Below are 14,783 nucleotides of genomic sequence, written 5' to 3' on the forward strand. Positions count from 1 at the left end.
AAAAAAAAAAAAAAAAGAGTAAGGTGTCATTGAGCGTAACTGGAATGAGATTGTGGATAGCTTCCATGTGTATCCACTTGTTTCCAAGCTGCCAAGCACTGAACCTCCACACCTGAACTCCTGAATTCCATAGCAGGCACATTACCCACTCCTAGGCACCTCCTAGCCCTGCATCAATCAACCAGTCAATCAAACCATCTAATCGCTGTAAGCTGTGCATCCAGGAATTTGTCCTAGTTAAGGTCATTACCAGCATATTATCTCTAATAATACCTTTGTATTTCTCTGTGGTTAACTCGAATTTCTTCCTTTCCACTTCCTATGATTATTTGTGTAATTCTCTACCCCATTTTAAAGATTAGTGTAGCTACTCATTTGAATTTTGATTTTGTGTCCTTATTTCATTTATCTCTGCTGTAGTTTTTACTTCTTTCCTTCTAAGCTTTGAGTTTTCTCTGTTCTCAGTTCTCTAGTTCTGTAGCTACAGAGATGATGGTGAGGTTGCTTTTTGAAGGAAATGTTCATGCTGAGAGATAGGCTGCCCCCTCAGCACTGCCTGGGTTATGTCCTGGTAGGCTTTGCTATGTTGCTATTTTTATGCTTAATAATAGTTTTTACAACACACATTTGCATTTGCATCACATCAGTATTCATGCAATCAGGGTAAAAAAAAAAAAAAACATTTTTCTTATAGAGCTCTTGTCCCTTGGCCACCATTTGTACTATTATTGGTATGCTGGTTATGTGTCAGAAGCCAAAGTACAGCTTTCCAATTACTCTTCTCAAATCAATTTTAAAAAAAATTTGGATTCAGAATTATAATGCTGAGGTCTTCAAACATATATAGAATGACCTTCCCGTGCAGATCTGAATCACTTTCTGAGGTTGTTTTCTCTTGATCCAGGTGATTTCCTTTGACACTTATTTGAAGGAGTTTAATCACATTCACCAGTGTTTGAATTTAGGAAGGGTCACCTGTCTTCCTGTAATCACTCCCCACACCCCCACCCCACCATACATACTTTTTTCTTTTTTTCTTTTTCTCCTTTTCTTCTTTCTTTCTCTTTCTTCCTTTCTTTCTCTTTCTTCCTTTCTTTCTCTTTCTTCCTTTCTTTCTTTCTTCCTTTCTTTCTTTCTTCCTTTCTTTCTTTTCTTTCTTTCTTTCCTTCTTTCTTTCTTCCTTTCCTTCCTTTCCTTCCTTTCCTTCCTTTCCTTCCTTTCCTTCCTTCCTTCCTTTCTTTCTTCCTTCCTTCCTTTCTTTCTTTCTTTCTTTCTTTCTTTCTTTCTTTCTTTCTTTCTTTCTTTCTTTCTTTCTTGTGTTGAAAATTGAACTTAGGACATTGCATGTGCTAGGCAGATGCTCTACAATTGAACTATACCCTACTCCTATTTTGCCTCAAGTTTTTATGGCTGGTTTTTGCTTAAGAATTGTTAGTCAACAGCATTTTCTTTTCATTTCAGTGTTTGCTGGAGACATTGGGGAGCGGTGCAATTGGAGAAATCTAGATTAACATGCCAGGAAGACATGCTGTGTTCCCAGCTGTGATGGGTATATATATTTTTCTATTTTGGAGATCCCTAATTTCACATGTATTCGTTATAACCTGTGACATAGTGTTATTTCAAAGACAGCTGTATGTGTTACCTTACCAAACAGGATCAGGACTCACCAGCCGTTATAATCTGTGACATTGTTATTTCAAAACAGGTGTATGGATTACCTTACCAGCAGGATCAGGACTCACCAGGGATCTCCTTCCGTGGTGGCTCTTCCTTCGGTACATTCTCATTGCTTGCAAATTTTGTCAGAGAGGTGATGGTCTTGGTCAGTTGCCACTTCTTCCACAGCACACTTCCTGCTGCGGCTGGTGGCAGTTCTTTGATGTCTGCATCTTTCCCAGTACCTAGTTCTCCTATAGCACAATGTATATGTTCCTGAAAAAAATAACTTACACGCTGCTAAGTCCATGCAAACAAATCTAACAGGGCTTGTTTGTAGGAGACCAGATTTGGAGGACATGATTCCAAATCTTTGCAGTGTGTTACCAGGGCACAAGCAACATGACCCATCTGGGATGGCAAAATGTGATATAGCTACTGTAGGCCAAGTGTGAGGTGTGCCTGGAAGCTTCTTCAGGATAAGAAAACCACATCCAATCAGAGGCCTTAAAAATTGAGACAATTTTGACAGAGAGGAGGTCTTTAAGCATTGGGACCACTGTATATAAGCAAGGCACTTTTCTTTGGGAAGGGACTAGTGAGTCTAGATACTTATTGAAGTTGTCTTAAAATCAACTGAAAAGCATTTTTACTTGAGAAGATCCTAAAGCTGGGAGAATTTTCCTTAGCAGCAATTTTAATAGTGACTCTTTGACCATGAAGAAATCATACAAACCAACCTCAGCCTGGGCATTAGCCATGCATTAGTCTCCTATGGGTTCATCCATTGTAGGTTATCTGCTTTGCACCATATTCTGATTTGAATGAAATGAACGATTTGGGATGTGAATTGCTTCTGCCTCCAATGGTACCTGGATAGAGTTAGGTCTGACTATACATGTGATAAGACAATGGATCAAAGGAGGGCCAGGTCTGCAAGCTTTCTGGTTATCTGTGTCTCACTGAATTATAACTGGTGAGACTCTCTCCACCTTGGAAATCGGAATATACATCAATGGGTTGGTATATAAGTGTAAAATAAAATATAGTTTGTCTTCAGTATCCCGGTTCTTCATCCATGGATTCAGTCAACTAACCATTGATCAAGAATTTGTTAAGGCAGAGCTAGAAAGGTGGTTCAGTATTTAAGAGCACTGGATGATCATCTAGAAAAGTCAAGTTTGATTCCCAGCACTCATATGGCAACTGTCTATAACTATAGTCTTAGGAGATTTGCTGCTGTCTTCTGGCCTCCTTGGACACCAGACACACATGTGGTACATCAACATACATGCAGGAAAAACACATATACACATAACATAAAAATTAATTAATTAATTAATACAACATTTTAAACATATATAGTTAAAGAATGACAAGACGCCAAGGGAGGTAAAGTAATGCTTACTGTGTAAGCCTAGTGACCTGAGTTCAGCTCCTAGAATCTGTGTAGAGGCAAAAACTGACTCCACAGAATTGTTGGTCTTCTGTATGTGTAGTGTAGGAACTCTCTAAACAGCATGCACATACACATAGTACAAAAAATACTAAATAATTTAAAATATATTGTTTAAAAATCTTATGCTGTTATTTACAACACAGTTAGTTCTATGTTAGTTTTCTTTGTACTGAACACATACACGTGTTTGCCTTTATATTCTCTAAATGATATCGGGTAACAACTACTTAGAAAGGTTGAATTATGATTATAAGATATATAAGGATAATTAAAAGTATGCAGGAGAATGTGCACAGATTATATGAAAACATGCCACCATTTACTTGAAGGGTATTGAACCCCTGCGCGATTTGGTATACACTGTAGGTCTTAGAAGCAATCACCTTTGGAAAATAGTGTAAACTATAATTTAAGTAATGCAAGTTGCCAAGTCATGACAATAATTCCATACAAGTAGTTGTGGTGGTTTGAATATTCTTGACCCAGGGAGGGGCCCTGTTTGGAGGTATAGCCTTGTTGGAGTAGGTGTGGCAGAGTTTGGAGTTTGCCCAGCTGGTTTTCTGTCTTGTTTTGGGGATTACAGTTAAGTGACTGGATTTATCTCAGGAGAGACTTTGAACTTTGGACTTTTAATAGTATTGAGACTGCTATAGATTATGGGGTCTTTGGAAATTGGACTAAATGTATTTTTTATTATACTATGGCTAGGTATGGCCCCATAGACTCGTGTGTTTGACCAAGCCTATGGGAGCCAAGGAGTGGAATGCAGTGGTTTGTATATGCTTGGCCCAGGGAGTGTTACTATTAGGAGGTGCGGTCTTGTTGGAGTAGGTGTTGCCTTGATAGGGAAGCATGTGACTGTGGGGTTGAGCAATGAGGTCCTCCTCCTAATCATATGGGAGCCAGTCTTCTATTGGCCTTCAGATGAAAATGTAGAACTCTCAGCTCCTCCTGCACCATGTGTACCTGGATGCTACCATGCTCTCACTTTGATGATAATGGACTGAACCTCTAAAGTTTTAAGCCAGCCCCAATTAAATGTTGTCCTTATAAGAGTTGCTTTGGTCATGGTATCTGTTCTCAGCAGTAAAACCCTAAGACAGTAGTTATGTTTATTATTCTTAATCTTATCTATCCACTTATTCTTATTTCTTATTCTTATTCATTCTTATTCTTATTCTTTTATTCTTATTATTATTCTTACAGGAGGTGCTGTATTATTAAGTAGCAGGACTACCTCCAATTCCCCATGGCCACCATTATCCTGAATAACAACCTCATTTCATATCTGGTTTCATCTTAGCTTTTTTTCTTTTAAACACAGGGTCTCCTATAGCCCAGGCTGGCCTTGAATTCTCTATATAGCTGAGGATGGACATGACCTCCTAGTACTCCTGCCTCTGCCTTCCAAATTGTAGTGTTATAGCTGTATGAGACTACATCATATTCATCAAATGTTCTTATGCAAGGAAAACCATTTCTGCTTATATATGGGTAATGTGCACATGAATCTTAGATGAGAAAATAAGTACAAGAGGCTTGATAGTAGAAGGCTATTTGTGTCCTCATTTGAAGCTTCATGGTCTTTCACAATCCTAAGGACTAGAAACTCAGAAATGATTCCTTGTGGCTAAGGAAGCCCCACCAAAACTCCTGAGCAGCTTGTGACTTCCACTGACCTTCCTCTGAGGATTTAGTTTGGCTCTGACTCACAGACAAAGTCTCAGGGCTCGGGACAGAGGTGGTGGTATCGGTGGTGGCTGGCTTCTTAATGAATTGGGTCAGGTACTTCAAACGGGCCTGAGCAGCCTGGAAGACAAATGTCAGCCTGGTGAGGTCTTTGAAAAGCAGCAAGAAGTGCAGGCTGAAGCAAGGTACTCAGAAGAAGAGAGAAATGTGGGTTCCAAAACCAAAATTAAAAAAGAAAACACAAAGGGTGGTTTAGACCAAGCCAACTCTCTGTTAACTAAGACTAAATAAAGGTCTAAGCCCTCAAGGCAGTGGTCCTCAACCTGTGGGTTGCAACTCCCTTTTTCACCTCTCTCCAAACATATTTACATAGTGGTTCATAACAGTAGCAACAAAATTGATCTTATGGTGGGGGTCACCACAACATGAAGAGCTATATTAAAGGGCTGCAGGGTTAGGAAGGTTGAGAGCCTCTGCCATATACCGGGAGAGGTATTTAAATACCTTCATAAGTGAGAAGAGCATACTTTTTATTCTAAAGCTGTTTGTAGTAGGAAAGCGGGCATTAAACACTCGCATGCTCTCCTACTTGAAGCTTCTCTGGATCCATGTGAATCCTGCCCTCATGGCTAAATATAAAGAAGGCAGTCATAGTTTGGACACATGAGCGCTAAGTCAAGTCACAATTCCAATCCCACACCTTCATCCATAGGGCTCAGCTCCCAAACTACATCTAACAATGTGGAAAAAAAGAACCGCCTTTCAGGCAGGCAGGCAGGCGACCTTGATGGCCCTCCCCGGTTCAGTCGTCTCCCAAGCTTGCTTCATGGCCCGTATTTCATCTGCTCGTTCTGTGTCCTTTTTTACGTCAACATAGTCTGAGTCGGTGTGTTCAGAGACCAGCCTCAAGATCCAGTAGGGTTTGTTTGGATCTTCTTGCTGAGAGTGAACAGCAGTAGGCATTTGTACTTGCTAGGGGGACAAAAAGTTTATAAAAATGAATGCTTCTAGAAAGGACTCCCTAAACTGAGATTTCACTGTTGGCTACTTATCATACAGAAAAACAACCATAATTTGCGTAAGACTCTTGTGAGAATGCTCATTATATTCTTTTTCACAGCAGCAATTACAGGGAAAGGAACAGCATAAAAGTGTATCAGCCAGTGAATGGACAACTTATAGCATGTTCCTATGTTGGGTGCTGAGCACTGAATTGAAAACAAACATCAGACTGTTGGAGAACTCTGCAGGCACAGGTTTTAGTAAAATGAGGAAGTTCAACACAAACTAATTCAACTGTGTGAAGCATTTATATGCACTCTGTGACAGCGGATGGTAGCGAGATGATGGGTTGGTACCTGGAGTTTTGGTGCAGGGATGGCAAAATGAACAGCAGTGGGTTCATGGGCATAATCTTTACCTTGTGCTGCACGGTGGGTATATTTGTTGGAAGTCAATGAATTGTGCAGTGATGAGTTCTGCCTGTGGAACTGGGGATATGGCTCAGTAGATAAACCATGCTTCCTTTGAGATTGTAAGGAGTAGAGTTCAGAATCATTGGTGTTCCAATGGTGATGGTGCACAGCAGCCCACTTGGTATGCCAGTGCTCAGCAGGCAAAGATGGGATGCCTCTAGAGCAAGCTGGCTGTCTAAGCAGGCCACAAGAATGAGTTCTGGATTCAGCTGAGGGGGTTTACCTCAATGAATGCAGTGGAAAATGATTGAGAAATACTCCCAACACCAATCCTGGGCCTCTACAGGCACAAGCACACACATGTACCTGCACACATGTGCACATACCCACACATATTCATGCATATCACATGCACACAAGAAAAAGAAAAAAAACGAGTGTTTATGCCCTTCACTTTATGCAATCTTGGCTTAAGATTAGACACAATAAAGTCTATGGGCCTTGGGGCCATGAGTGTTGGAGTTTTCTGTTGATGTAATAAATCAATGTAATGGCCAAAAGCATTTTGGAAAAGAAAGGGTTTATTTCAGCTTGTACTCTGAGGTCCATCACTGGAAGAAAGTCGTAACAAAAGCCCAATCGTGAACTGAAGCAAACAGCAGAGAAGTAGGCTGCATGTGGCTAATTCACTGGCTCATGCTCAACTAACTTTCTTAGTTAGCCCAGACTCACCTGCGTAGGGAGTGTTCTGCCTACGGTGGGGTGGGCCCTCCATCAATCATCAAAGATGATTTCTTATAGACATGGCCATAAACCAATCTGCACATTTTCAATTGACTTGCTAAGCCACTTTGGGCTATATCAGCTTAAAAAATAAGAGCTAGCCAGTGAAGTAGCTAAGGGTGCTTGCAGCCAAACCTGATGCTCTGAGTTCTATCCCCAGAGCATATATGGTAGAAGAAGAGAACTGCCTTCCATACTTTGTCCTCAGACCTGCAAATATACCCAAGTGTAGGTTCACCACCTCGCACACACGTGCTCATGAGCACACACACACAATCACACACACAATATTTAAAATATTTTAAGTAAAATCTAAATTATACTTAAGGTATACTTCACAAAACTAAGTAATATAACTAGTCATTTCTAGCTCTGAATGTGCTTGCTCCTCTCGATTCACTCTGGAAGTGAGTGGTACTTTAAGGTTAGAGAACCACTTGCAAGGACTGAAGGCAGCAGAAATGGGTTTGACTTTCAGATAGGAGAGGTTCCCTCCTGGACAATCAAAGAGGGAGAGATACCCTTATTCTCCAAGTAATTTTTTCTGCCAATTTCACTCTCAAATTTCCATTTAATATACTGGTTTGTATGTTTTTCTGTTGGTTTATTAAACACCAAGACCAATAGCAACTTGGAAAAGAGGAGGTTTTCTTGGTTAACTAGCTTTGAGTCATGAGGTTCTGGAAGTAGGAACCCACCAGACAAGATAACCATTTAAACTGACGTGGTTGCCGAATACATTACATAAAATCAAGGCTTTGTCCATCTGAAACAATGTAATCAGGGAAGAGGAGGTTGCAGCCACTGAGTGAAGTTTCACTTAAAATTTGGTTTCATTATTACCCATAAAACCTTGCTTCCGATGCGTTTCCCTTAGTATTTAATGAGAACCAAGTCTCATAGATGATAATTCTCTTCTTTCTTACTTAGAATGTTTTTCTCTTTAAACAGCTCAAAAAGTGAGTTGACCAGGAACTTTTCCAGTAAAGAGTTTTGACTGACAGAAATAGAACTGTCAAAGTGCTAACAGATGAATCTGAGGATATACTCAAACTTGCAAATACTTCATGATACTCCCACAGGCACAAGAGATCTTTAAATGCAAGTGGACACGATCCCTCATTCACTTCTGGAGTCCTCCTTGCTTCCTGTTGCTAACTCCCCCCCACACACACACACACTTTCCATTTGGGAAGTGCCACCAGCTCTGTTCTAAGGAGGTTATCTATCTATCTATCTATCTATCTATCTATCTATCTATCTATCTATCTATCTATCTATCTATCTATCTATCTATCTATCTATCGTGTGTGCACCCACCTGAGGTTCAAATCGAGGAGCTTGCTTTTCCTTAGCTAACTTTTCTTTCTCGGCAGACTTCTCCTTGCCTTTCCGGGTTGTTTTGGGCATTCCTACAGATTTCTGCCCTTCACTGACTGCATGGAAATCTGGGCTTCCCATGGGAGCTGGTTCTTCATGTTTCTCTACTTGAGCTAAATAGACATGAGAAAGGAAACCAGTGAGATCTGGCACGCTAACGAGAACTCTTCCAGTAGAAAGAGCACCCAAGAAAGATGCTTCATCTAAAGAGATTGGATTTCTCTCCTTGTTAAAAAAAAAATTTCATAAGAACTGGTTAAGATTTTTAATAATTGGAACATAGGTAATACAGTATAAACTTAATATTGGTATATATAAAGTAGTGGGCTTTAGAATATTAAAGTTATGCAACCATCAGATCACTAACACCATGCTTGCCTTGTGAGGGGGGCCTTTTGTCTCCTCATAGCACTGTTAAGCTGACTGTTACAATTCATTCATCTCTGCTCTAACCTGTACTATTTCCTTTCTTTTGAGTTGCAATTTGTTTTCTTTCCTTTCTTTATCTTTTCAGTTTGCTTTTTTAAGAAAAAGGTTACTTATTGTGTGTGCATAAATGTGCAGCATTTCAGGCACCAGAAGATTCCCATGAAGCTCGAGTTGTGGTCCACCATGTAGGTGTTGGGAACTGAGCCCTTGCTCTCTGTAAGGCAGTTAAGTACTATTTAGTCACTGAGCCACCAGGTTACTTTTAAAATGTAGTCAATTACATCAGGTTGCTTTTTACACATCTATGAAGTCTCCACATTCATTTCCTACTAGTTTCTAGTTTCTTCCATTGTGATCAGAAAGCATAGCTCCCCAATTTCTCTCCCTGCCCAGCTGTTTGGATTCCAGGTATTGCTTCATCAGCTGTCGTCCTCCTGATGTTCTATAGGGTTTGTGAGGTTTGTGTGTTCTGGAAGTTTGGAGCAGAGAATTCTTCTCTTAGGGCAGGTTGTTCTCCATGTTATTCAAGCATTATATCATCATGGATTCTGTTTGTTTCCTTATACTATGTAAAGTGCAGTAATGAAATTTCCCACTAGTTGTAGAGTTAGCCATTTTTTCTTTCAATACTAGCATTTGCTTCATGCATTTAAAACTGGTGTTAGATTCAGATGTTTATAATGGTTTTGTTTTATGAATATGTGGTCTCTTCAGCATTACAAAATAACTCATGCACCTGTTTTGGCTTTTAAAATATATTTTTGACAAGAGCATGACCATTCCAAGCTATAGTACATACATAGTATGACTATTCTGGGCTACTCTTTGTAATGTGTGTTCCTTCCTTTTGTCATAAAACTGTTTATATCTTTGAAATTAAAGTATGTCCCTCTTATGAACATATGTAGTTACATCATGAATATGTTGTAAAGCACACTTAATTTGCATTAAATATCATTGCCCAAAAGGAAGGATTTATGTCTGGTATTTTGATATTTATTTTACTACATATTTCATATCATTTTTGTTCCTCTAATCTTCTGTTACTACCTTCTCTTGCTTCAAAACCATACTCGCTACTGAAGAATTTTAACTCTCTCAGGTTTTTTTTTTCTGTGCATTTTCATTTTCTTCTTCATGTCTCTGAGTAAGATTATAATTAAAATGTCTTTTTATAATAAGCTTAAATTAATACCAACTTAATGTCATTAATATACAAAGACATTTGCTCTTATATTAGTCTCTCCTCTGAGTGCTGATAAAAAGTAAAACTTTGTATTCATGCTGTGTGTTTTAAATCGACTAATTCATGGGATACAGTCATCGGGTTGCTTACTTTACTGTTTGAGGCTTGCAAGAAATCTGCGTGCATTGGTAAGCATGTATCAGAATAAGATATGGAATGGAAAACATCCTACTGATTCAAAAGTTATGGAGGATGTGTCTCATGTATGTGTATGTAATTAGAAAGCCCTGGAAGACTGAACCTGCACCCCTGGTGGAGAAGGGTTGAGTGAGAGTACCTGCTGATGACAAGAGGGTTACAAGCCTCTCCTGTGAGTTCCTTTGGGTTTTTGTTCTACCCAGTGCACAGCAGAGGGGAACCTTCTGTAGATGAAGAAACCTCCATAGAGATAGAAATGCAAGTTTAGTTTTATGATTAAGTCAATGCTTTGATCTGTATCTCCTGAAACTGAAATCTAGTTGGTGTTTGAACGTTCTTGTAATTTCTAAATTTGTTTAGGGCAAGGTACTTGTTTGATAAGAGACTCACTTTCTTGTAAGTAAAGACCAAATATATATATTGGTATATATATATATATATATATATATATATATATATATATATATATCATACATACATATGCACATATATGTAATAAATATATATATGTTTGTTTTGTAATATATCTTAAAATGTTTATTTTATGTAAGCATTTTAAGTATATTAATATGTAACATGAAATATTTTGTGTCATCAAAGACTTTTTGACTTATATTCACAATGATTCATCGTGTAGTTCTCTCTTTACCAAAAAAAAAAAAAAAGATCCCAGTAAGCACTTTATGACCTGATCCCCTAAAGCAAGCATTTTTGATAAAGATTGAAATTATATATGTTTTAATAAATAAATTAGAAATCAAAGGCCTTGATTATCAACATAAGGAGGCAGAATTTTGACAACAGGAGTTTAGAATGACAGCGTTGCAAATCTGAAGGCATATGCCACTGAGAACTTCCAGATCACTATCTTCCTGTCTATTTCCTTAGGTGAGTAAGCCAGCTGCTTTAGTATCCTGTATAGGTTAGCTGTATAGGTTAGCTGTTATACTGTATAGCCAGCTGCTTTAGTGAACTGTGGGTACTAAAATAAACAGAAGGTGGCACTATTGTCTTACAATAGCATGAAGCCACAGTTCCTATAAACAGTAGCAGAAATACCCAGGGTCAGGGCCATGGGGGCTCACAGAGACTGAACTAACAATAAAAGAACATGTGTGGGCTGGACCGAGACCACCTACACATATGTAGCAGATGGATGGTATGGTCTCCACGTGGGTGTCCTAATAAGTGGAGCAGAGGTTGACTCTAACTCTGTTGCCTGCCTTTGAATCCCATGCCCCTAGCTGGGCTGCCTTGTCTGGCCTAAGTGAGAGAGGATGAGCCTAGTTCTGCTGCGGTTTGATGTGCCAGGGTGGGTTGGTACCCATAGGAGGTGGAGAGCTTCCTTTTCAGAGAAGGGGAGGGGAAGCTGGAGGGAGAGAGTTGGAGGGCAGGACTGGGAAGAGAGGAGGGAAGGGGGCTGCAATCTGGATAGAAAGAAAGAAAGAAAGAAAGAAAGAAAGAAAGAAAGAAAGAAAGAAAGAAAGAAAGAAAGAAAGAAAGAAGAGAGAAAGAGAGAGGGGGAAGGAAGGAAGGAAGGAAAAGAAAAAAGGAAGAGAAAGAAGAAAGTAGGGAGAGAAGGAAAGGGAAGGGAAGGGAAGGGAAGGGAAGGGAAGGGAAGGGAAGGGAAGGGAGAAAGATCCCAGTTCAGATATGCCTCTATATCTATATGTTAGACCTGAAATTCTTGTTTGGTTTTTTAATCTTGGTTTATTTCTTTGTTTCAGTTTGGTTTTGTTTTAATTCTGGGATAAAAGGATATAAAGTTTGACATCAAATCATAAAGTGATTCAAGAGAGAAGGACCTCCCACGGGTGCTCTCTGACCTCCATATTCAAAAGTTGAAGTAGGTGAGTTTGTGTTGAGTAGTTGGTGCTCTTAGCTTCTGAGCCTTCTATCCAATCCAGCATGACATATTTTTGAGAGAATATCTCACTATGCAACCATGGATTGCTATAGTTTTGGAGACCACAATGGCCTTGAACTCACAGAAATCCACCTGCATCTACCTCCTGAGTCCTATGTACTTTCAGGGTCTAACTTCATTGTTATTCTTCCCTAACAACTATGAGAAATAAAATTTTATAATCAAAAAAGTCATCTATATTTTTTGAAAAGTTACAACTATCATCAGTACATAAGTTTGGCTAAATACATGAAACATGTTTATACAGGGCCTTAGTGATGAAATATTTTTATTTTTCATAAATTATGAAGTAAAATATTGAAACTTAATATGACAGAAAATATGAGAGGCTATAGGTTATGAGCAATACCATTTTAGAATTTTGTGATCAACTTACTTTTTAGTATTTAGACTATAAGTGGCATGAGTAATAATTATGGCATGGGGCTGGATAGATGGCACAGTATTAGAACACGGTTGCTATTGCAGAGGACTAGAGTTCTGTTCCAAGTAACCACAGGAGACACACAATTGACTGCAACTCCAATCTCAAGAGATTCAATGACCTCTTTAGAACTCCACAGGCACCACACATGTACATGGTGTACATACATACATGCAGGCAAAGTACCAATACACTGGAAATAAAATAAATGCTTTTAAAGTATTTAAGCTGACATACCTTTGATATCCATTTTCTCCATGTCTTTTAGTGCTTGAACAAATGTCAGCTGAGTTTCGTTTAGAGGCCAGCTGTTAAACAACACCAGGCACTGTATGATGTACTTATAGCACTGTAAAAGGAAAGAGTGTGAGTCAGGACAACCAAAAGAACCTATACAGTATACTCATTGAAAGACATTAAGACAAGCCAGGAGGCATATCTGCAAGAGGTGAGATTAACTGCAGAGAGTACTCTGACCACTGAGACTCAAGAGAGAGTTGGACTCCCAGGAGTGCTGACAGAGGCTAACAGATTCACAGGATGAACAAGCTCCAGCCAGAGACAGCTAAAACAACTAACACCAGAGATTACCAGATGGCGAAAGACAAACGTAAGAATCTTACTAACAGAAAAAAAGAAAACTGGGCATCATCAAAACCCAGAATGCTCACCATTGTGAAGTAAAATATTGAAACTTAATATTGAAAATATTTACTTCACCATTGTGAAGTAAAATATTGAAACAGCAAGTCTTGGATACCCCTGACAGCACACCTAAAAGCTCTAAAACAAAAGGAAGCAAATTCACCCAAGAGGAGTAGACAGCAGGAAATAATCAAATTTAAGGCTGAAATCAACCAAGTGGAAACAAAAACAACTATTCAAAAAAATCAACCAAACCAGGAGCTGGTTCTGTGAGAAAATCAACAGGATAGATAAATCCTTAGCCAGACTAACTAGAGGGCACAGGGAAATAATCCTAATTAACAAAATCAGAAATGAAAAGGGAAACATAAAAACAGATCCTGAGGAAATCCAAAACACCATCAGATCCTTCTACAAAAGGCTATACTCAACAAAACTGGAAAACCTGGATGAAAGGGACAATTTCCTAGACAGATAGCAGGTATCAAAGTTAAATCAGGATCAGATTAACGATCTAAACAGTCCTATTTCCCCTAAAGAAATAGAAGCAGTCATTAATAGGCTCCCAACCATTAAAAAAAAAAAAAGCCCAGGACCAGATGGGTTTAGTGGGGAGTTCTATCAGACCTTCAAAGAAGACCTAATTCCAGTTCTCCTCAAACTATTCCACAAAATAGAAAGAGAAGATACTCTACCCAATTCATTCTATGAAACAACAGTTATAATGATACCTAAACCACACAAAGATCCAACAAAAACAGAAAACTTCAGACCAATTTCCCTTATGAATATCGATGCAAAAATACTCAATAAAATCCTCGCAAACTGAATCCAAGAACACATCAAAACAATCATCCATCATGACCAGGTAGGTTTCATTTCAGGGATGAAGAAATGGTTTAATATATGGAAATCCATCAATGTAATCCACTGTATGAACAAACTCAAAGACAAAAAAATCACATGCTCATCTCCTTAGATGCTGAGAAAGCATCTGACAAAATACAACCACCTTCATAATAAAAGTCATAGAAAGATCAAGAATTGAAGGCCCATACCTAAACATGATAAAAGCAATATACAGAAAACCAGTAGCCAACATCAAACTAAATGGAGAGAAATTCAAAGCAATCCCACTAAAATCAGGGACTAGACAAGGCTGGCCACTTTCTCCTTACCTATTCAGTATAGTACTTGAAGTGTTAGCCAGAGCAATTAGACAACAAAAGGAGGTCAAGGGGATACAAATTGGAAAGGAAGAAGTCAAAATATCACTATTTACTGATGATACGATAGTATATATAAGTGATCCTAAAAATTCCACCATAGAAACCCTAAACCTGAGAAACAGCTTCAGTGCTGAATATAAAATTAGATCAAACAAATCAGTGGCCTTTCTCTACACAAAGGATAAACAGGATGATAAAGAAATTAGGGAAACGACACCCTTCTCAATGGTCACAAATAATATAAAATACCTTGGTGTGACTCTAACTTAGGAAGTGAAAGATATGCATGATAAGAACTTCAAGTCTCTGAAGAAAGAAATCAAAGAAGATCTCAGAAGATGGAAAGATCTCCCATGCTCA

At 38.7% G+C, this 14,783-nt stretch overlaps 1 protein-coding gene across 4 annotated transcripts in view; it reads right to left on the minus strand.

Moving 5' to 3' along the window:
* The window catches only part of Adgb (androglobin), a 129,321-nt gene that overhangs the window by 7,489 nt on the left and 107,049 nt on the right, over positions 1 to 14,783 (minus strand). For 3 of the 4 annotated variants that reach the window (XM_021175285.1, XM_021175284.1, XM_029482309.1), the window contains 5 exons: positions 12,787 to 12,898; positions 8,326 to 8,498; positions 5,591 to 5,779; positions 4,798 to 4,927; positions 1,746 to 1,913 (listed from right to left, as the gene is read on the minus strand). In XM_021175285.1, the coding sequence (XP_021030944.1) occupies positions 1,746 to 1,913; positions 4,798 to 4,927; positions 5,591 to 5,779; positions 8,326 to 8,498; positions 12,787 to 12,898 (772 nt within the window). The remainder of the gene's footprint in view (positions 1 to 1,745; positions 1,914 to 4,797; positions 4,928 to 5,590; positions 5,780 to 8,325; positions 8,499 to 12,786; positions 12,899 to 14,783) is intronic. The other variant, XM_021175286.1, reaches the window with a different exon arrangement.

The sequence above is a fragment of the Mus caroli genome, chromosome 10 (genome assembly GCF_900094665.2).
Source record: "Mus caroli chromosome 10, CAROLI_EIJ_v1.1, whole genome shotgun sequence".
Lineage (NCBI taxonomy): Eukaryota > Metazoa > Chordata > Mammalia > Rodentia > Muridae > Mus > Mus caroli.